Genomic DNA, 20,291 nt, shown 5'->3' on the forward strand with positions numbered 1-20,291 from the left:
CCGTGCAGCCCGCCACTATTTTATTTTAACAATAAAAAATAATACACAGTTTGGTTTGGCTTCTATATATGTTGTTTGTTGCGATGTTTGATGGTCCTTGAACGCACCATTGTGTGCTAACTTTCTCCCACACTGCATAGGTCCATTGGTCCACCGTGCAGCCATATTACAAGAAAAAAAAAAAGTTGTGATTTCAGTGAATGAATGTAAATAGTGTGTGTGTTGGGGGGGGGGGGGGGGGTTTACATGGTATTAGGTTTAATGCCTCGGTTCCCAAAGTGCAGCCCCAGGGCCGTGGAGGCCCGCTGCTGTTTATTTACTGGCCCGCACTACATTCTAAAAATAGAATTTAACAAAAAACTATTTTTTTTTAAAAACACAGCAACTGCAAAAATGAAAAAATCTGCAAAAAAAAGTGGTAATTTTATGAGAATAACAATTTTAGTTGCAATTTTTTGTAAAATGATCCAACAGGTGTTTGGTTGCGATTGTTATTGATCTAAAAAGGAAATTGCCATCCTAAGACTGGATTATAGTTCTACTGGTTTTGGAGGGGCTGCACGGTGCTCGAGTGGTTTACGGGTACTCCGGTTTCCTCCCACATTCCAAAAAACATGCTAGGTTAATTAGCATCTCCAAATTGTCCATAGGTATGAATGTGAGTGTGAATGGTTGTTTGTCTGTATGTGCCCTGGGATTGGCTGGGATAGGCTCCAGCAACCCTCCGTGACCCTTGTGAGGATAAGCGGTAGAAAATGAATGAATGGTTGCGGAGGGCGTGGTGGCGTTAAAACGGGAATCAATGAATGAGAGAGAATGCTAGCAATTGAGGAAGTCAAGTCAGTACCTTGAGTGAACGAGAATGCCCTCTAGTGGCCAAACTATGAATATCCCATTAATTATGGTGTTGTATGCTTCAATAAAAGTACATTTTTTTATGTCTCAACCTATTCTGTGATTATCTTCACATAAAATAAGATATGTTGCATGTTACATTTTGTGTGTGTCACAACAAGAACATTGAGTCATCGAATAAAAAGGACTAAATATGACATTTGTCTGAAAAGGTCACCCATGTCTTAAGTGAGTAAACCACATTGACTCATTGGAAAATCTTCTATTTGGACGCCTTTCACCCAAAGCATAGAAGCCGACATACACGCATCGTTAAATATGACTCGGGTTACATAAATATGGAAAATACAGCTTATTGACTTATTGTGTCTCTCTGTGTTGTTTCAGGTTGGCGGCCATGCCGATCATTCATGTGGATTACCAACACTAACACTAACACGGACTGAACCATTTCCCGGTTTTACCCGAAACCGGTCTTGTTGCAATGGATGAAAAGTGTTAGAGTCCAACGCCCGCGCCTTGAAAGGCCACCGAGATGAATGAAATGGAGCTAAATGTTGGCGTGAAGGGGACGGCCGCAGTGGTGATGCGTTCAAATGCCAGCTTAGCGGGTTAGCGCCAGTCACACACACACACAATTAAATCAATACAATTGGCAGCCGGTGTGTAACCTTATCTTATGCATGTTAAATCAAAAGCAGGCACCCATGCCCCCCTCCCACCGCCATCCGGGACAGATGCTGCCCCCGCCCTTTCTGCTATTGTCCTCTCAAAGCCAGCTGGAGAGAAGATGAGATTTAGGATTGATTGGTTCTTTTTTTTTTTTTTTTTTTCCTCCGTCGCCCCATGTCCGCATCACTCCGCCCTAAGTGGAAGTAAAACATCGGAATATTTTTCGCACTTTTGATTAAGTCTTTCTAAACCGGAACCCCTTCATAGTGGATGTTTTTTTAAGCGTCTAAAAGATCCTGAGCTGGCAAATCCCTAAGCGGAGATGCTCACGTGGAGCACGGGAAGAAAAGGCTCCATTTAAAATAGACATAAGCCGTCGGCAGGTGACAATGGCACAAAGTATAACCGGAGGGAGGAAAGAGCGCCGACGAGACCACACCGGGCGACTTCAGGTCTAGGATGGCTCGGGACGTGACGGAATACCCGACGGGCCGGACCTCCTCCCTTTCGCTCCTCCTCCAGTCCTCATCCCTCTCTCTCTCCCCAGCTTTTGACTAGAGTGGAAGCTGTGCCGGGATCCGACTACACAACCGGGAAAGACACAAAGCAGAGCCGGATCTCACCTCTGGATACCGCCGTTAAACCAGGAAATGACAGCAGGAAGGGAAGTGGGAATAAGTCAGGGCAACGATAGGATACAGAATCGGATGTGGAGTCTGTCCTGATGGAATAGAACGGACTTCCGAGTCTCCCGGACCGCAGCTGTGTGTCATTCAACTTCAACTCCAGTGTGTGACAGGAAGGATAAATCCGTGTCGGATCTTGGACATCTCGAGTGGGACAAATTTAGCACGTCTACGAGCGTGGGACCTCGTAGTCCACAGCTCTAAACCAGGAGGTTAGGACTAGGAGCGCTGGGCTGGGTACGCTGGCAGGCCCGGCTGCGGGGGCATGGCCGTGGGGGGGCCGCATCCCTTCCTCGTCCCTGCACCGGGACAGACGCTGGGGGTTTTGGGGCGGGGGTCCTTTCAGAGGTACGTCCAGACTCTCGGAGCTGAGGCCTTGGTTGGGTCGAGGTCATAACTCGGAAGGAGGCGGAGCGGACGGCAGACGGGTCCGGTGTTCCCGCAGAGTCCTGGTTCTTCTCGGCTCGCTGGTTCTCGTCTTTCTCACCTCGCTCTTTTTTTCCGTATCGCTCCGAGGAAGCGTCGGTTTTAACTACCTCGACCCGCCCGGGTGGGAGGAGTCCAGGCGAGTCAAGCTGGTGCCCAGCTACGTGGGCGCACACAAGCTGTCCCCCCCTGATGCACAGCAACAGAAAACATGCGCCTGCCCCCGTTGTGTTGGAGACCCCGGGGTTTCGGACTGGTTTGATGAAAACTATGACCCAGATATCTCACCTGTGTGGACCAGAGACAACATCCAGCTGCCGTCTGATGTCTACTACTGGTGGGTGGTAAGTACCGACCCCCAAAAAATGTCAGACGTCAGCATATGTCGCTATATAGCGCTCTGGAGTATAAGTCGCAGGAACAGCCAACCTATGAAAAAAAGTGTGACTTATAGTCCGGAAAATACAGTAAATACCGAATTTTCTGGACTATAAGTCGCATTGGAGTATAAGTCGCACTAACAGCCAACCTATGAAAAAAAGTACGACTTATATTATACGATAAATACCGTATTTTCTGGACTATAAGTCGTTCCGGAGTATAAGTCGCACAAGACCAAAAATGCATAATTAGGTATAAAAAAAAACCATACATAAGTCGCACTGGAGTATAAGTCGCATTTTTTGCGGGTAATTTATTTTCATTTATAAGTCGCTCTGGAGTATAAGTCGCAGGAACAGCCAACCTATGAAAAAAAGTGCGACTTATATTATACGATAAATACCGTATTTTCTGGACTATAAGTCGTTCCGGAGTATAAGTCGCACAAGGCCAAAAATGCATAATTAGGTATAAAAAAAACATACATAAGTCGCACTGGAGTATAAGTCGCATTTTTTGCAGGTAATTTATTTTAATTTATAAGTCGCTCTGGAGTATAAGTCGCAGGAACAGCCAACCTATGAAAAAAAGTGCGACTTATATTATACGATAAATACCGTATTTTCTGGACTATAAGTCGTTCCGGAGTATAAGTCGCACAAGACCAAAAATGCATAATTAGGTAGAAAAAAAAACATACATAAGTCGCACTGGAGTATAAGTCGCATTTTTTGCGGGTAATTTATTTTCATTTATAAGTCGCTCTGGAGTATAAGTCGCAGGAACAGCCAACCTATGAAAAAAAGTGCGACTTATAGTCCGGAAAATATGGTAAATACCGTATTTTCTGGACTATAAGGGGTAATTTATTTTCCAAACTACTTGACCAAAACAGACGTCCTCTTGGAAGGCAAGTTCTAACAATAAAAGAACAGGCTGAAATAATAATAATAATAATAATAATAGGTGTAAGATATGAATTAATTTTCATTAATTCTTATATAGCTTGTCTCTGTGTGTTTATGCACAGCGAATACGAACCCAACATGAAACCAAACCAGGAGTGTTAATTGTGTAATTGTGCTATGAATACTACTGTAATACTGTACAAGTACTGTACTGAGGAAAGCTGTCCTTTCAAGCAGTTTCCAGTTTCTTTTTTACACCAAAATAGAGAAAGTGGGTATAAGACTAATCACAAATCCCCCCTTCATCCTCGGCTGTCGTCAAGCCAACCAATCCACATGCTCTCCATGTATCCATGTTAAGTTGCTGGCAAAGGCGGGGAACTTTTTTCCACCACCAACAGGGTTCTTATCAGGTCAGAAAACCTGAAATAAAGACATCTCAGAGATCTCTTAGAGGTCTTTTTTACGGCTGATGCCCCTTAGGGTATGTGGGAGTCCAACGTGTCGCCTCGGGCTCGGCGCGGCTCATTAATGGCAAAAAGACTCCAAACACGGACCAACAGCTGCCAAGTCATTAGGTCACAGTGAGCATGGCAACAGGGAGATGATGAACTGAGGAGAAGGCCGGAGAAACGGAAAAAGGGAGGAAAAAGAATAGAATAGGAAAACTAACATGTGTTTTTCCTAGGATTGCCCATCCATTAAAATACTTCACATTTATGGCTTCCTGGGGCAATCTGGCGATACGATACGTATCACGATACTAGGCTCACAATACGATATGTCACGATATATCACGATACTGTTAATAAAACGCGATATTTGTTTTATTTTTCTTGTAGTTAAAGATAATTTCCTGGAAAAAGTGAATTACACCAGCAATAGCATGCTGACGCCTGGAATGATAGAGCTAAGTGTTAGTGTGCAGTATATGCGTCTACCTATGAAAATAGCCAAAAATGCTAGTATTCTAATGTTAGCATGCTAACATATTTGTATACTTAAGAAAATGGCTAAAAATGCTACTATGCAAATATTAGCATGTTCGCAATGTTAAAATGCTACCTTTAGCATGCTGACGCCTGGAATGATAGAGCTAAGTGTTTATACAGTATATGCGTCTACCTATGAAAATAGCTAAAAATGCTAGTATTCTAATGTTAGCATGCTAACATATTTGTCTACTTAAAAAAATGGCTAAAAATGCTACTATGCAAATATTAGCATGTTCGCAATGTTAAAATGCTACCTTTAGCATGCTGACGCCTGGAATGATAGAGCTAAGTGTTTATACAGTATATGCGTCTACCTATGAAAATAGCTAAAAATGCTAGTATTCTAATGTTAGCATGCTAACATATTTGTATACTTAAGAAAATGGCTAAAAATGCTACTATGCAAATATTAGCATGTTCGCAATGTTAAAATGCTACCTTTAGCATGCTGACGCCTGGAATGATAGAGCTAAGTGTTTATACAGTATATGCGTCTACCTATGAAAATAGCTAAAAATGCTAGTATTCTAATGTTAGCATGCTAACATATTTGTATATTTAAGAAAATTGCTAAAAATGCTACTATGCAAATATTAGCATGTTCGCAATGTTAAAATGCTACCTTTAGCATGCTGACGCCTGGAATGATAAAGCTAAGTGTTTATACAGTATATGCGTCTACCTATGAAAATAGCAAAAAATGCTAGTATTCTAATGTTAGCATGCTAACATATTTGTATACTTAAGAAAATTGCTAAAAATGCTACTATGCAAATATTAGCATGTTCGCAATGTTAAAATGCTACCTTTAGCATGCTGACGCCTGGAATGATAAAGCTAAGTGTTTATACAGTATATGCGTCTACCTATGAAAATAGCCAAAAATGCTAGTATTCTAATGTTAGCATGCTAACATATTTGTATATTTAAGAAAATTGCTAAAAATGCTACTATGCAAATATTAGCATGTTCGCAATGTTAAAATGCTACCTTTAGCATGCTGACGCCTGGAATGATAGAGCTAAGTGTTTATACAGTATATGCGTCTACCTATGAAAATAGCTAAAAATGCTAGTATTCTAATGTTAGCATGCTAACATATTTGTATATTTAAGAAAATTGCTAAAAATGCTACTATGCAAATATTAGCATGTTCGCAATGTTAAAATGCTACCTTTAGCATGCTGACGCCTGGAATGATAAAGCTAAGTGTTTATACAGTATATGCGTCTACCTATGAAAATAGCAAAAAATGCTAGTATTCTAATGTTAGCATGCTAACATATTTGTATACTTAAGAAAATTGCTAAAAATGCTACTATGCAAATATTAGCATGTTCGCAATGTTAAAATGCTACCTTTAGCATGCTGACGCCTGGAATGATAAAGCTAAGTGTTTATACAGTATATGCGTCTACCTATGAAAATAGCCAAAAATGCTAGTATTCTAATGTTAGCATGCTAACATATTTGTATATTTAAGAAAATTGCTAAAAATGCTACTATGCAAATATTAGCATGTTCGCAATGTTAAAATGCTACCTTTAGCATGCTGACGCCTGGAATGATAGAGCTAAGTGTTTATACAGTATATGCGTCTACCTATGAAAATAGCCAAAAATGCTAGTATTCTAATGTTAGCATGCTAACATATTTGTCTACTTAAGAAAATTGCTAAAAATGCTACTATGCAAATATTAGCATGTTCGCAATGTTAAAATGCTACCTTTAGCATGCTGACGCCTGGAATGATAGAGCTAAGTGTTTATACAGTATATGCGTCTACCTATGAAAATAGCTAAAAATGCTAGTATTCTAATGTTAGCATGCTAACATATTTGTATATTTAAGAAAATTGCTAAAAATGCTACTATGCAAATATTAGCATGTTCGCAATGTTAAAATGCTACCTTTAGCATGCTGACGCCTGGAATGAAAATGCTAGTATTCTAATGTTAGCATGCTAGCAATGCTGACAAGCTAACACCTAGTTCTTTTGAACATAAACAGACAAACAGGTAAACGCCGGCAACGACATAACATAACAAAACATAATTTATATAGCATTTGGATAATCAGGAAATCGATTTATTTATTTAAGATTTTAGATGAAAAAAATGTGAAAAACAAATTTGTGTAATTTCTGCACTTTGTGTAGTGCTACTTTGTGTAGAAATCCAAAACGTGTCCACACTTCAGCCTTGTACCATATACATTTATCTATGATAAATGCCTAAAAATATCCATATTGTACTTTTTAATATCGATACAGTATCATGGAATGAAGTATCGCGATATATCGCCGAAACAATATTTACACCGCTAGTGTAATATTTGTGTGTGTGTTGTTTCCCAATACCATGTTAGAAGTCGGTGCCAGGTATCTTATAGTACCTTAGAGGAAGATTAATGGTCTCGGAAACAACAGCGGCACAATGTGCCAAGCTGGATCTGGCAACGGAGCATCGGAGAAGAATGGCGGGATGAAGAAAGATGCAGGAAGACGTGTGGAAGAAGAGACGAGGCACCAGCTGGGGAGCGAGAGAGCTAATGGGGGGGGTAAAAGACAGATTTAGTGCTCTGTGATCGGCGCTGATGAGTTGCGTGGCGCTCAGCCGTCCCAGAGAGCTGGAGAAAGACAAGAGGAGGGGAAACAAAGGGGGAGCGGGGGGGGGGAATTAAAAGGAAGGAATTAAACACGAGGGCACGCAGAGCGCTGGGGAAGACGCATGAATGGAAATGTGAGGGGAAGCTAAACTAGGACGACGGTGGGTGAGGGTGCGAAAACAACAATTGTTGAGGGAAAACAACAGAAAAGATGAGAATGTAAGAAGCAACGTTTGTGCCCATGTGAAATGGGACCTAAACCTGGGCCCCCCCTCCAAACCCCCCTTGTGTGGCTTACTTACACTCTCTTATTATGTGGACGATTTTGCATAATACAAGCATAAATGTGACTATAGGGGTGCTATGTCAGGACTGGAGGGCTCTAATGATGAACAGTAAAGTGTAAAGGTGACTATAGGGGTGCTATGTCAGGACTGGAGGGCTCTAATGATGAACAGTAAAGTGTAAAGGTGACTATAGGGGTGCTATGTCACGACTGGAGGGCTCTAGTGATGAACAGTAAAGTGTAAAGGCGACTATAGGGGTGCTATGTCATGACTGGAGGGCTCTAGTGATGAACAGTAAAGTGTAAAGGTGACTATAGGCGTGCTATGTCACGACTGGAGGGCTCTAATGAGGAACAGTAAAGTGTAAAGGTGACTATAGGGGTGCTATGTCATGACTGGAGGGCTCTAATGATGAACAATCATATTTAGGTCGTAAAATACCACACCGATACCCACAGTCAGCGTAGTGTATTTACACTATTTGTTCCACGTTATCTTTTGTTGCACCGTGAGTGAGGGAGGCATTCATTTTAACCAAATGCTCATCCACGTAAAACGTAATTTATTGATGGTGCCTAGTACACACAACCAGCAGTTAGAGCAGCTTCCTGTGTAAAGTGTAAAGGTGACTATAGGGGTGCTATGTCATGACTGGAGGGCTCTAATGATGAACAGTAAAGTGTAAAGGTGACTATAGGGGTGCTATGTCAGGACTGGAGGGCTCTAATGATGAACAACCATATTTGGGTCATAAAATACCACACCGATACCCACAGTCAGCGTAGTGTATTTACACTATTTGTTCCACGTTATCTTTTGTTGCACCGTGAGCGAAGGAGACATTCATTTTAACCAAATGCTCATCAACGTAAAACGGAATTTATTGATGGTGCCTAGTACACACAACCAGCAGTTAGAGCAGCTTCCTGTGTAAAGTGTAAAGGTGACTATAGGGGTGCTATGTCAGGACTGGAGGGCTCTAATGATGAACAGTAAAGTGTAAAGGTGACTATAGGGGTGCTATGTCATGACTGGAGGGCTCTAATGATGAACAGTAAAGTGTAAAGGTGACTATAGGGGTGCTATGTCACGACTGGAGGGCTCTAATGATGAACAGTAAAGTGTAAAGGTGACTATAGGGGTGCTATGTCACGACTGGAGGGCTCTAGTGATGAACAGTAAAGTGTAAAGGTGACTATAGGGGTGCTATGTCACGACTGGAGGGCTCTAATGATGAACAGTAAAGTGTAAAGGTGACTATAGGGGTGCTATGTCATGACTGGAGGGCTCTAATGATGAACAGTAAAGTGTAAAGGTGACTATAGGGGTGCTATGTCAGGACTGGAGGGCTCTAATGATGAACAACCATATTTGGGTCGTAAAATACCACACCGATACCCATAGTCAGCGTAGTGTATTTACACTATTTGTTCCACGTTATCTTTTGTTGCACCGTGAGCGAAGGAGACATTCATTTTAACCAAATGCTCATCAACGTAAAACGTAATTTATTGATGGTGCCTAGTACACACAACCAGCAGTTAGAGCAGCTTCCTGTGTAAAGTGTAAAGGTGACTATAGGGGTGCTATGTCACGACTGGAGGGCTCTAGTGATGAACAGTAAAGTGTAAAGGTGACTATAGGGGTGCTATGTCATGACTGGAGGGCTCTAGTGATGAACAGTAAAGTGTAAAGGTGACTATAGGGGTGCTATGTCACGACTGGAGGGCTCTAATGATGAACAGTAAAGTGTAAAGATGACTATAGGGGTGCTATGTCATGACTGGAGGGCTCTAGTGATGAACAGTAAAGTTTAAAGGTGACTATAGGGGTGCTATGTCACGACTGGAGGGCTCTAATAATGAACAGTAAAGTGTAAAGGTGACTATAGGGGTGCTATGTCATGACTGGAGGGCTCTAATGATGAACAATCATATTTAGGTCGTAAAATACCACACCGATACCCGCATAGTCAGCGTAGTGCAGTTACACTATTTGTTCCACGTTATCTTTTGTCGCACCGTGAGCGAGGGAGGCACTCATTTTAAACAAATGCTCATCCACGTAAAACGTAATTTATTGATGGTGCCTAGTACACACAACCAGCAGTTAGAGCAGCTTCTTGTGTAAAGTGTAAAGGTGACTATAGGGGTGCTATGTCATGACTGGAGGGCTCTAATGATGAACAGTAAAGTGTAAAGGTGACTATAGGGGTGCTATGTCACGACTGGGGGGCTCTAATGATGAACAGTAAAGTGTAAAGGTGACTATAGGGGTGCTATGTCACGACTGGAGGGCTCTAATGATGAACAGTAAAGTGTAAAGGTGACTATAGGGGTGCTATGTCATGACTGGAGGGCTCTAGTGATGAACAGTAAAGTGTAAAGGTGACTATAGGGGTGCTATGTCACGACTGGAGGGCTCTAATGATGAACAGTAAAGTGTAAAGATGACTATAGGGGTGCTATGTCATGACTGGAGGGCTCTAGTGATGAACAGTAAAGTTTAAAGGTGACTATAGGGGTGCTATGTCACGACTGGAGGGCTCTAATAATGAACAGTAAAGTGTAAAGGTGACTATAGGGGTGCTATGTCGTGACTGGAGGGCTCTAATGATGAACAATCATATTTAGGTCGTAAAATACCACACCGATACCCGCATAGTCAGCGTAGTGCAGTTACATTATTTGTTCCACGTTATCTTTTGTCGCACCGGGAGTGAGGGAGACATTCATTTTAAACAAATGCTCATCCACGTAAAACGTAATTTATTGATGGTGCCTAGTACACACAACCAGCAGTTAGAGCAGCTTCCTGTGTAATGTGTAAAGGTGACTATAGGGGTGCTATGTCATGACTGGAGGGCTCTAATGATGAACAGTAAAGTGTAAAGGTGACTATAGGGGTGCTATGTCACGACTGGAGGGCTCTAATGATGAACAGTAAAGTGTAAAGGTGACTATAGGGGTGCTCTGTCATGACTGGAGGGCTCTAATGATGAACAGTAAAGTGTAAAGGTGACTATAGGGGTGCTATGTCACGACTGGAGGGCTCTAATGAGGAACAGTAAAGTGTAAAGGTGACTATAGGGGTGCTATGTCATGACTGGAGGGCTCTAATGATGAACAATCATATTTAGGTCGTAAAATACCACACCGATACCCACAGTCAGCGTAGTGTATTTACACTATTTGTTCCACGTTATCTTTTGTCGCACCGGGAGTGAGGGAGACATTCATTTTAACCAAATGCTCATCCACGTAAAACGTAATTTATTGATGGTGCCTAGTACACACAACCAGCAGTTAGAGCAGCTTCTTGTGTAAAGTGTAAAGGTGACTATAGGGGTGCTATGTCACGACTGGAGGGCTCTAGTGATGAACAGTAAAGTGTAAAGGTGACTATAGGGGTGCTATGTCACGACTGGAGGGCTCTAATGATGAACAGTAAAGTGTAAAGGTGACTATAGGGGTGCTATGTCACGACTGGAGGGCTCTAATGATGAACAGTAAAGTGTAAAGGTGACTATAGGGGTGCTATGTCACGACTGGAGGGCTCTAATGATGAACAGTAAAGTGTAAAGGTGACTATAGGGGTGCTATGTCACGACTGGAGGGCTCTAATGATGAACAGTAAAGTGTAAAGGTGACTATAGGGGTGCTATGTCACGACTGGAGGGCTCTAATGAGGAACAGTAAAGTGTAAAGGTGACTATAGGGGTGCTATGTCACGACTGGAGGGCTCTAATGAGGAACAGTAAAGTGTAAAGGTGACTATAGGGGTGCTATGTCATGACTGGAGGGCTCTAATGATGAACAATCATATTTAGGTCGTAAAATACCACACCGATACCCACAGTCAGCGTAGTGTATTTACACTATTTGTTCCACGTTATCTTTTGTTGCACCGTGAGTGAGGGAGGCATTCATTTTAACCAAATGCTCATCCACGTAAAACGTAATTTATTGATGGTGCCTAGTACACACAACCAGCAGTTAGAGCAGCTTCCTGTGTAAAGTGTAAAGGTGACTATAGGGGTGCTATGTCATGACTGGAGGGCTCTAATGATGAACAGTAAAGTGTAAAGGTGACTATAGGGGTGCTATGTCAGGACTGGAGGGCTCTAATGATGAACAACCATATTTGGGTCATAAAATACCACACCGATACCCACAGTCAGCGTAGTGTATTTACACTATTTGTTCCACGTTATCTTTTGTTGCACCGTGAGCGAAGGAGACATTCATTTTAACCAAATGCTCATCAACGTAAAACAGAATTTATTGATGGTGCCTAGTACACACAACCAGCAGTTAGAGCAGCTTCCTGTGTAAAGTGTAAAGGTGACTATAGGGGTGCTATGTCAGGACTGGAGGGCTCTAATGATGAACAGTAAAGTGTAAAGGTGACTATAGGGGTGCTATGTCATGACTGGAGGGCTCTAATGATGAACAGTAAAGTGTAAAGGTGACTATAGGGGTGCTATGTCATGACTGGAGGGCTCTAGTGATGAACAGTAAAGTGTAAAGGTGACTATAGGGGTGCTATGTCACGACTGGAGGGCTCTAGTGATGAACAGTAAAGTGTAAAGGTGACTATAGGGGTGCTATGTCACGACTGGAGGGCTCTAGTGATGAACAGTAAAGTGTAAAGGTGACTATAGGGGTGCTATGTCATGACTGGAGGGCTCTAGTAATGAACAGTAAAGTGTAAAGGTGACTATAGGGGTGCTATGTCAGGACTGGAGGGCTCCAATGATGAATAATAAGCGTATGTTCCTCTCCTCTAGATGCTGCAGCCCCAGTTTAAACCCCACAGCATCCAACAGGTTCTACTAAGGTTGTTCCAGGTATTCTACTCTACTCTACTTATTGTCTCATTTTTACTCGACTAGATTCAAAGTCAGCTCAGGTGAATGACAAAGAACACAACTTTGATAAAAATGTTCTCTCAAAAGGTGATTCCCGGAAGATCCCCCTATGGCTCGTGGGATCCGGGACGATGTCTGCGGTGCGCCGTGGTGGGGAACTCGGGAAACCTACGCGGGGCCGGCTACGGGGCCACCATAGATGAACACAACTACATCATGAGGTGAGATCGGTAGATGAAGACTAAGGCGGAGGGAGAGGAAAAGGGGTGGGGGGGGGGGGCAGATGGCTACGAGGGGCGGCACGAAGGAGCACGATACTGTCATCGCTCGGCACGAGAATGTGTCATTAAAGTTACATCACGGCTAAAAGAAGGAAAGCGGACAGATGTGTACCTAATGCTATATTTAATCTTGAACATTTTACACGTCCCTGGATGCTAACGGTCGGCAGAGGGAGAGGGGGGGTCACAGGCTTCTTGGGAGGTCAACAATCCTGAGGAATTGAATAGATACACGGAATAAATCCTTTGGTCTCAATCTAGCCGCTACGTTGTGTTGTGCCAAGAGCAAATCTATCAGAGATTATGTTTATTGTTGGTTGTTATGCTAGTCAGCGGGATGGTGTCAAACAACGTAACTAATGTCCACAGAAGCCCCTTTCACACCGTTCTACTCTACTACAAAGTGACATGTTTTAGTAGTATTTAGTAGTATTTAACCAGATTAAATACGTGTCAGGTTACACTCACATTCATACCTATGGACAATTTGGAGTGGCTAATTAACCTAGCATGTTTTTGGAATGCGGGAGGAAACCGGAGTACCTGGAGAAAACCTGCAAACTCCATACAAAGATAGCCGAGGGTGGAATTGAACTCGGGTCTCCTAGCTGTGGGGTCCGCCGTGCAGCCATATTACAAGATCCTAGAAAAAAAAAGTGAATAAATGTCAATGGTGGGGGGGGGGGGTTACATGGTGGTAGGTTTAATGCCTCGGTTCCCAAAGTGCAGCCCTAGCGCCATAGAGGCCCGCTGCTGTTTTTTTACTGGCCCGCACTACATTCTAAAAATAGAATTTAACAAGAAAACTATTTTTTTTAAACACAGCAACAGCAAAAATGAAAAAATCTGCAAAAAAGTGGTCATTTTATGAGAATAACAATAATAATACTACAATATTACTACATATTATAATAATAATAATAATAATACAATGTCATTCATAATGGCAATCACAGGGCACATATAGACAAACAACCATTCACACTCATACTCATACCTATGGACAATTTGGTGTCGCTAATTAACCTAGCATGTTTTTTTTTTGGAATGTGGGAGGAAACCGGAGTACACGGAAAAAAACACCACACAGAGATGTCCGAGGGTGGAATTGAACCCTGGTCTCACTACCAAAGACATATTAATATGTTATTTTTCGTTTTTTGCACGAGTAACAAAGAAGTGCTGACGTTTGGTGCAGTTTTAAGCCAAAAAAAAATGGCCATAACATGGCAGAATTTTTGCATTTTATAAGAACTGGCAACCAGGAAGTGAAAAGTTGTCAGCTCATCTGATTGGTTGTGCTCCCTTCTCACCCGTAGAATAAACCTGGCCCCTACGGTGGGCTACGAGGACGACGTCGGCAGCCGCACCACGCACCACTTCATGTACCCGGAGAGCGCCAAGAACCTGGCGGCCAACGTCAGCTTTGTCCTGGTCCCTTTTAAGACGCTGGATCTGGTTTGGATTACCAGCGCGCTGTCAAGCGGCCAGATTCGATTGTAAGATCGGCGTACAGTTCAGACGAGTCAATTGACCCGAGGCTAATTAAACATGTCTCGTCTTTAGCACCTACGCTCCGGTGAAGCAGTTCCTCCGCGTGGATAAAGACAAGGTGAGTCGTTATTTGCTCACGTAGGACAACAACACATACGCAATTATGTCCTCTTTGCTGACGGGGGATTGCAGTTAGATTAGAAACCATCCCTTTGTTTTAACTAATCTTCTGCTTACTCTTTAATCCATGAAAATAGAAAAAGTCCCAACAAATCCTCGCCAATCGGAGACTTCATGGTGAATATCTTGGCCTCAGCACAGACGCAGTTTTACTGCATATTTGGAGCGCGGCCAAAAGTGTAGATTTGCAAGATTTACTCGGAGAAGCCTCAAGCATCCTTTTGCTGGCACTGAATGTTACCTGGAGGTAGACTAGAAACGTGCAGGGTCTCATCGTCGGTTCTTTAGAGACGCCAAAAAACCCCAGGGAGGTAAAATTAAGAAAGTACTACATCGATTTTTGACACTAGTCACGTATACATGGAGTCAAATATTCCAATTGCATTGGCTTTATTTGCTCAAAAGGGAAAGAATGGAACCTTTGTATACACCTCATTCCCAAAGAAAAGTACCAATCCCAATGAATATATCACGGGATTCACGGGGGTAGAATATTCCTTTCCTAAATCCGATTGAGGTATCTTGTACCCGTGTTCTTCTTCGGCACCGGACTGCTAAACAAAGTTTGGTTTGGAGCCAAACTAAATTTCAAGACCGGACGAAGGAAAAAAAATGGCAATACGGAGTTATTCCGACAAGTGGAAGAAAAACTCGGGAAAGTCGGTATCACGTGATGTTGATGTTTACGTTTTACTGGGCATGCCCCGTTGGATTATAGCGCCGCATGTAAACAAGAGATTGGAATATTCCTTTTCATGTATACCATTGTTTTCGGAAAGAGAAAAACCTTCTCATGTAAACGTGGCTAATGTAAAAGGACTACATTACTACTGTTACTACGTTCCTAGGTTCCAAAGTGGAACCCCGTCCCTAGGTTTGAATGCTTAACTGAGCACCTGGAACGTTGCTTTAGTATGACAAGCTACCAGTACGCTTGATCACAAACTACAAACCACAGCAAAATCATAGCTGCTAAGCTAGCGTCAGGTAAAGTGAACCCATTTCTGGCTCCCATGAGGAAAGAGAAAATGGTTTTCCAACGTGTGTCTGTTCCTGAGAAAGAACTACAGACGGAAAAATCACTCGCCCAAAAATCCAGCCCAAGTCTTACACGGTGCAAATGTTCTTGTTTGAGGAAGCCCTCGGTTCTTAACAAATAGTTCCTTCTCCTCCATAACCAGGTCCAAGTTTTCAACCCAGCATTCTTTAAATACATCCACGATCACTGGACCAGGCATCACGGGCGCTACCCGTCCACGGGCATGCTAGTGCTCTTCTTCGCGCTGCACGTCTGCGATGAGGTCAGTGAATAACTTCGACTATGAACTGCAATTCGGAAAATTCACACTCACAACTCCCCTGTAGGTGAATGTCTTTGGATTCGGGGCGGACAGCCGTGGAAACTGGCACCACTACTGGGAGCAGAACCGTTACGCTGGAGAGTTCCGAAAAACGGGGGTCCACGATGCGGACTTTGAAGCGCAGATCATACAGCGTCTGGCTCAGGCCGGAAAAATCACCGTATTCCCAGGAAAGTGATGGTTATTTGAGGATGTTTTATTGAAAAGCTGGGTCGGTCGTAGACACCGTGGTGTGTTTAAGAGTCCCGGGTTTGGGTTTTAAGAAAAGTCACTGTAACATCATATCAGATTCAAGGAACTAATCCACGAGTGACATATCGATACAACATACCTGCTGACTAAGTCATGGCGGCACCCGGTGTTTACGTTGATAACTTCAACTCAGGAGTGGAAGATCCCGGACGTAAGTCCACGTAACCATGACCGCGATCTTCTTGATAAGAGAACTGTTTGGTTTTCCCATGGATTGATGGATCTAATCCCGCCCCCATGGATGAATGGTTTGCCTCAAGATGGAAAGAGCAGCATCAGCAGTCGAGAGGACCATTGTTCTGCAGCCTTGTTGTTTCCAATAGCAACAAAACCACCGAGCTGTGGATGTTGACCATTACGAGGTGCTGCACCGTAGGCGTGCAGACAGACAGACATGAATCATGGACTATAAGCAGTGAATTTTTAGCAAGTCCTCCGTATCAACCCTGCTGGACTTGGATGGGTTTTCAAATCAGCAGGTGACCACGGGGAGTTCATATCAAACATTCGGACTCGGTATTTAGTACACCTACGAGAAAAGATCTGTAGGGATGTAGATTTGACAGTGTGAGGATTTCGTGCTTGGGATGGATGCACGCCGGTTTCTGGATCAGACTTTTAATAATCCCCATGTGGTGTGTCACGGTCTAATTTAAGAGCCAAAGCACGGCAAAGCCAGCGCAGCAAACACATCATTTAGTTCGGGGTCCATGTCGTTTTTGCGACTTGTAATGCTACACGACAAACTGCACTGGATTCCGAAGAGGACTCCGACTTGACTTTTGTATCCCGGTGAATTCAACTCATTCCAGATTACACCCATGAAAAACCGGAAGAAGAATGGAAGTCATTGAACCCGACAGCCCCATTGACCGCTCGCCCCGGGTATCCGCTATTAAAACACTCCGGAGGGGGTCAAGAGCCACCAGACGCCTTAGAAATGACCATATCAGCTTCACTTCCTGTTTATGTTCTTCATCAAGACGCGTCACATTTATCTGGATTGTTTTACATGGTTTGTTACCGTTGCTGCTATCTCTAACGATATTTGACTTTGGTTTGTTTTGATGTCAGAAGCTATCACAAGGGAACAGTTGGGACATATCTACATTTTCAGCTACATGAAAAATATCTGCAGAACTCTCAGAACTGTTTAAATATATTAGACTTAGCCACACTAGCATACATGTCTCCTGACTACTTGGCGTTAGCTTTGTATTTAGCATAACAGACACGACAATGGTATGAATAGTCCACGGTAGGGTTGGCTGATACTGCAGATTTTGGTAATGGTAATGGTTTAATTTCATTTGAACATGCATCAGATTACAATTGAATGCATCCCATAATCAGTTCCCAGTTCCACATGTCCAAAAGGAGTCGGAAGAAGCAAAGCTTATTATTAAATCCTACCCCTTTATCTGGTACTTTTACAATCACTAACTGCTACATTTGTTCACTTCCTGCTTTCCTAATATAGTTTAAGGTTTTTTTTGTAATTTTATTTTATTTTTAATTTTATTTAATCTTAATTTTTAATTTTATTTAATTTTTATCTTTTTTATTTAATTTAATTTTATTTAATTTTATTTAATTTTATTTAATTTTATTTAATTTTATTTAATTTTATTTAATTTTTTAGTCAATATCATGACTGGTTCAAGACTCTTCATCCTTGTATTTAGTAAACATCAACTGCTAATTTTGGTATGGAGTCGGTACCAAGTAAATACAGGGCCAGTACTGCAGATACAGATACTTTGATCTGTTAATGATTTTGCATTTAAAGTTGTTGATTATTCTAATTGGAATTGTATTATATATATCCATATATTATGGATAGGCTCCAGCATAGAAAATGAATGGTATTGGTATTCAATATCTGGATGACATCCGCCCACCCTGACTCAAAGGACCCTTCGTTTTGGAAACTTGTACAACTGAATGCAGTCAATGCAGTACAAGCTCTATTTAAATGTTGTTTTAAGATAAGCTAAATATTAGAATCAATTCTCATTGTGATGCAGTACAGTTCTCCAGCTCTTCCAGCATAAAAATACTACTAAATGATACTATAACCATATTATTGCCATTCCGACAAGTACATGATTCCTGCCATGAAAAAGACTGCAAAGCTGGACCCGATTCTGCAATAGAGATGATTAATTAACATAAGCAGTTGGTGGCTAAAGCACTCAGGGTTTCTATAAGTAACACATGAGTGGATAACTCAGTAAGTATCTCAGTGAATATAAATATTTATGAGTAGCATCTGAAGAGAAAACACCTGGTTTCATTTCAATTCTCAGATATTGTTTCTAACGTAAAAAAAAAAAATTCCTACATGACAAAATCAAATCACATCAGCAAAATAGCAAATACTTTTAATAAAAAAAATTAAAAAGTACATTCAAGTGCTCATGCAAACACTACTTCCTCCGCTCTGCAGGGGGCAACAGCGAGGCGTATATTTCAAAATGGGGCAGCAGTAGAAGAAGGCAGCTCGTACTTTAAATAAATATGGCGGTATCGACATTTTTGTAAATAAACCTTTAGGGCAAAAAAAAAAATACTAATCCCTCATTTATCGCTATTAATTTGTTCCAGACCCAACTGTGATAAGTGAATTTCTGTGAAGTAGGATTTATAGATCAAATAAATGCATTTCTAAAAGTTAGTAGTACATATCGGGATGTTATTTCCTGTCAACAGGGTAACGGTAAAAACGTTTTTAGAATGTTATATTATATATAAAAATATCTCTATATTAACGTTGAATCCTACTTTGCGGAAATTCACATAAGGTTCGGAACCAATTCACTGCGATAAAAGAGGGACGACTGTATATAATTTTGACCTTTTTTTTTATATTTATTTTTAATATTTTCAAAGACAAATTCTGGCCCTTTGCAGACCGCTGCATCATGTGACACTGACGTTTAGAAAAATCACACTACTTCCTGTAAAGAGTCTGCGTTTATGTCAGAATTGACTTGACAACCTGCTGCTGCTCAAAGGAGTCCATGTCGGTGTTGCGTTTATGTGACTTACTGCCCTCTGCTGGTCAAAAGAAGAAGTGTTTCTCCTAGATTTGTGCTCCACGGTCCAGTATGTGATTTATCTGAGTTGGTTCTGTCCCCGGTTGACCATCATCCATCCATTCTTGATTTTATGATGGAGTTTTAGGCTCATTTTAGCTGAGCTGTGGTTCGATATTCTCAATATTGGTTTACCCACTTCCTGCATCACACGCTTCCGTGCCTTGTACGACAAACATCCGCTAAGCTTGGCATGTTTTTACACGACACACACGTGTTTTGTTTGTGTGCGGGCTGTGAGCTGTGCCTTCTGAGTTGTACTTTAAACATAAATCGCACATTCTGCCTTCCTCTTTTAACCCAGCCGATGTCTTCTTCTCGTCTAAAGATGGCTCAGGAGAAGGAAGAAGACGCAGGATTCATGTAGACATATCGTGTGTTCAAAACTGATACCTGCTTGTATTTTGTTTTTTTTTGTGTAGCTATTTACTGTACATACGATGGATATCAAACCTCAACAATACCTTACTATGTTTTAATGTCAAATATGAGTGCAAGGGTCTTTTGTACAATTGTTTTATTAAACATATATGTTAATTTTAAGTCCCCTATTATGCAATGTTTATGCCTACCACTTCACAGGACAGGACAGCTTTGTTAAATCAAAAAATAAAAATAAAAAATAGCAAGCTACATTACCAGATATTAACAGTCACATATTTGATTTGGTTTGCCAAGTGCATGGGACAGCAAACGGCGGCCCACGGGCCACATCAGGGCCACCAAGCACCGTCTAAAGTCTTTAACATGGAAAGTGTGGCTAGCAACATGACTTGCAGTGCTACTGAATGGAGTACACAGATCCACTTTAGTCATTATTTCTGAGGTCCGACTTCCAAATATCTGATTTAATTTTCCGGTACGCTGCGTTCAGACGCATAATTGGGTACATTTCCTCCTGCAACTGGCAGACAAAATGGAGAAAAAGAGCTCATATA

The 20,291-nt window shown here is 41.9% G+C and overlaps 1 protein-coding gene across 1 annotated transcript; it reads left to right on the forward strand.

Moving 5' to 3' along the window:
- The first annotated feature begins 1,916 nt into the window (after positions 1-1,916).
- st3gal2 (ST3 beta-galactoside alpha-2,3-sialyltransferase 2) lies at positions 1,917-18,818 on the forward strand. The gene is made up of 9 exons (XM_078791008.1): positions 1,917-1,979; positions 2,075-2,195; positions 2,412-2,983; positions 12,607-12,666; positions 12,775-12,908; positions 14,288-14,467; positions 14,535-14,580; positions 15,824-15,943; positions 16,008-18,818. Exons 1-9 carry the CDS (start codon positions 1,917-1,919, stop codon positions 16,179-16,181), a joined length of 1,470 nt encoding a protein of 489 aa, XP_078647134.1. The 3' UTR covers positions 16,182-18,818.
- The last annotated feature ends 1,473 nt before the right edge of the window (positions 18,819-20,291 follow it).

The sequence above is a fragment of the Doryrhamphus excisus genome, linkage group LG6, assembly GCF_037039965.1.
Source record: "Doryrhamphus excisus strain RoL-2023G ecotype Guam linkage group LG6, RoL_Dexc_Guam_v1.1, whole genome shotgun sequence".
Classification (NCBI taxonomy): Eukaryota; Metazoa; Chordata; class Actinopteri; order Syngnathiformes; family Syngnathidae; genus Doryrhamphus; species Doryrhamphus excisus.

Excerpts from the sequence above, each read along its gene's own strand:
- st3gal2 (XM_078791008.1), top strand. The coding sequence starts at position 1,917 with ATGGCACAAAGTATAACCGGAGGGAGGAAAGAGCGCCGACGAGACCAC. Across the intron at positions 2,984-12,606 it reads ATGTCTACTACTGGTGGGTG|ATGCTGCAGCCCCAGTTTAA; the intron begins GTAAGTACCGAC and ends CCTCTCCTCTAG. Across the intron at positions 15,944-16,007 it reads CGCTGCACGTCTGCGATGAG|GTGAATGTCTTTGGATTCGG; the intron begins GTCAGTGAATAA and ends ACTCCCCTGTAG.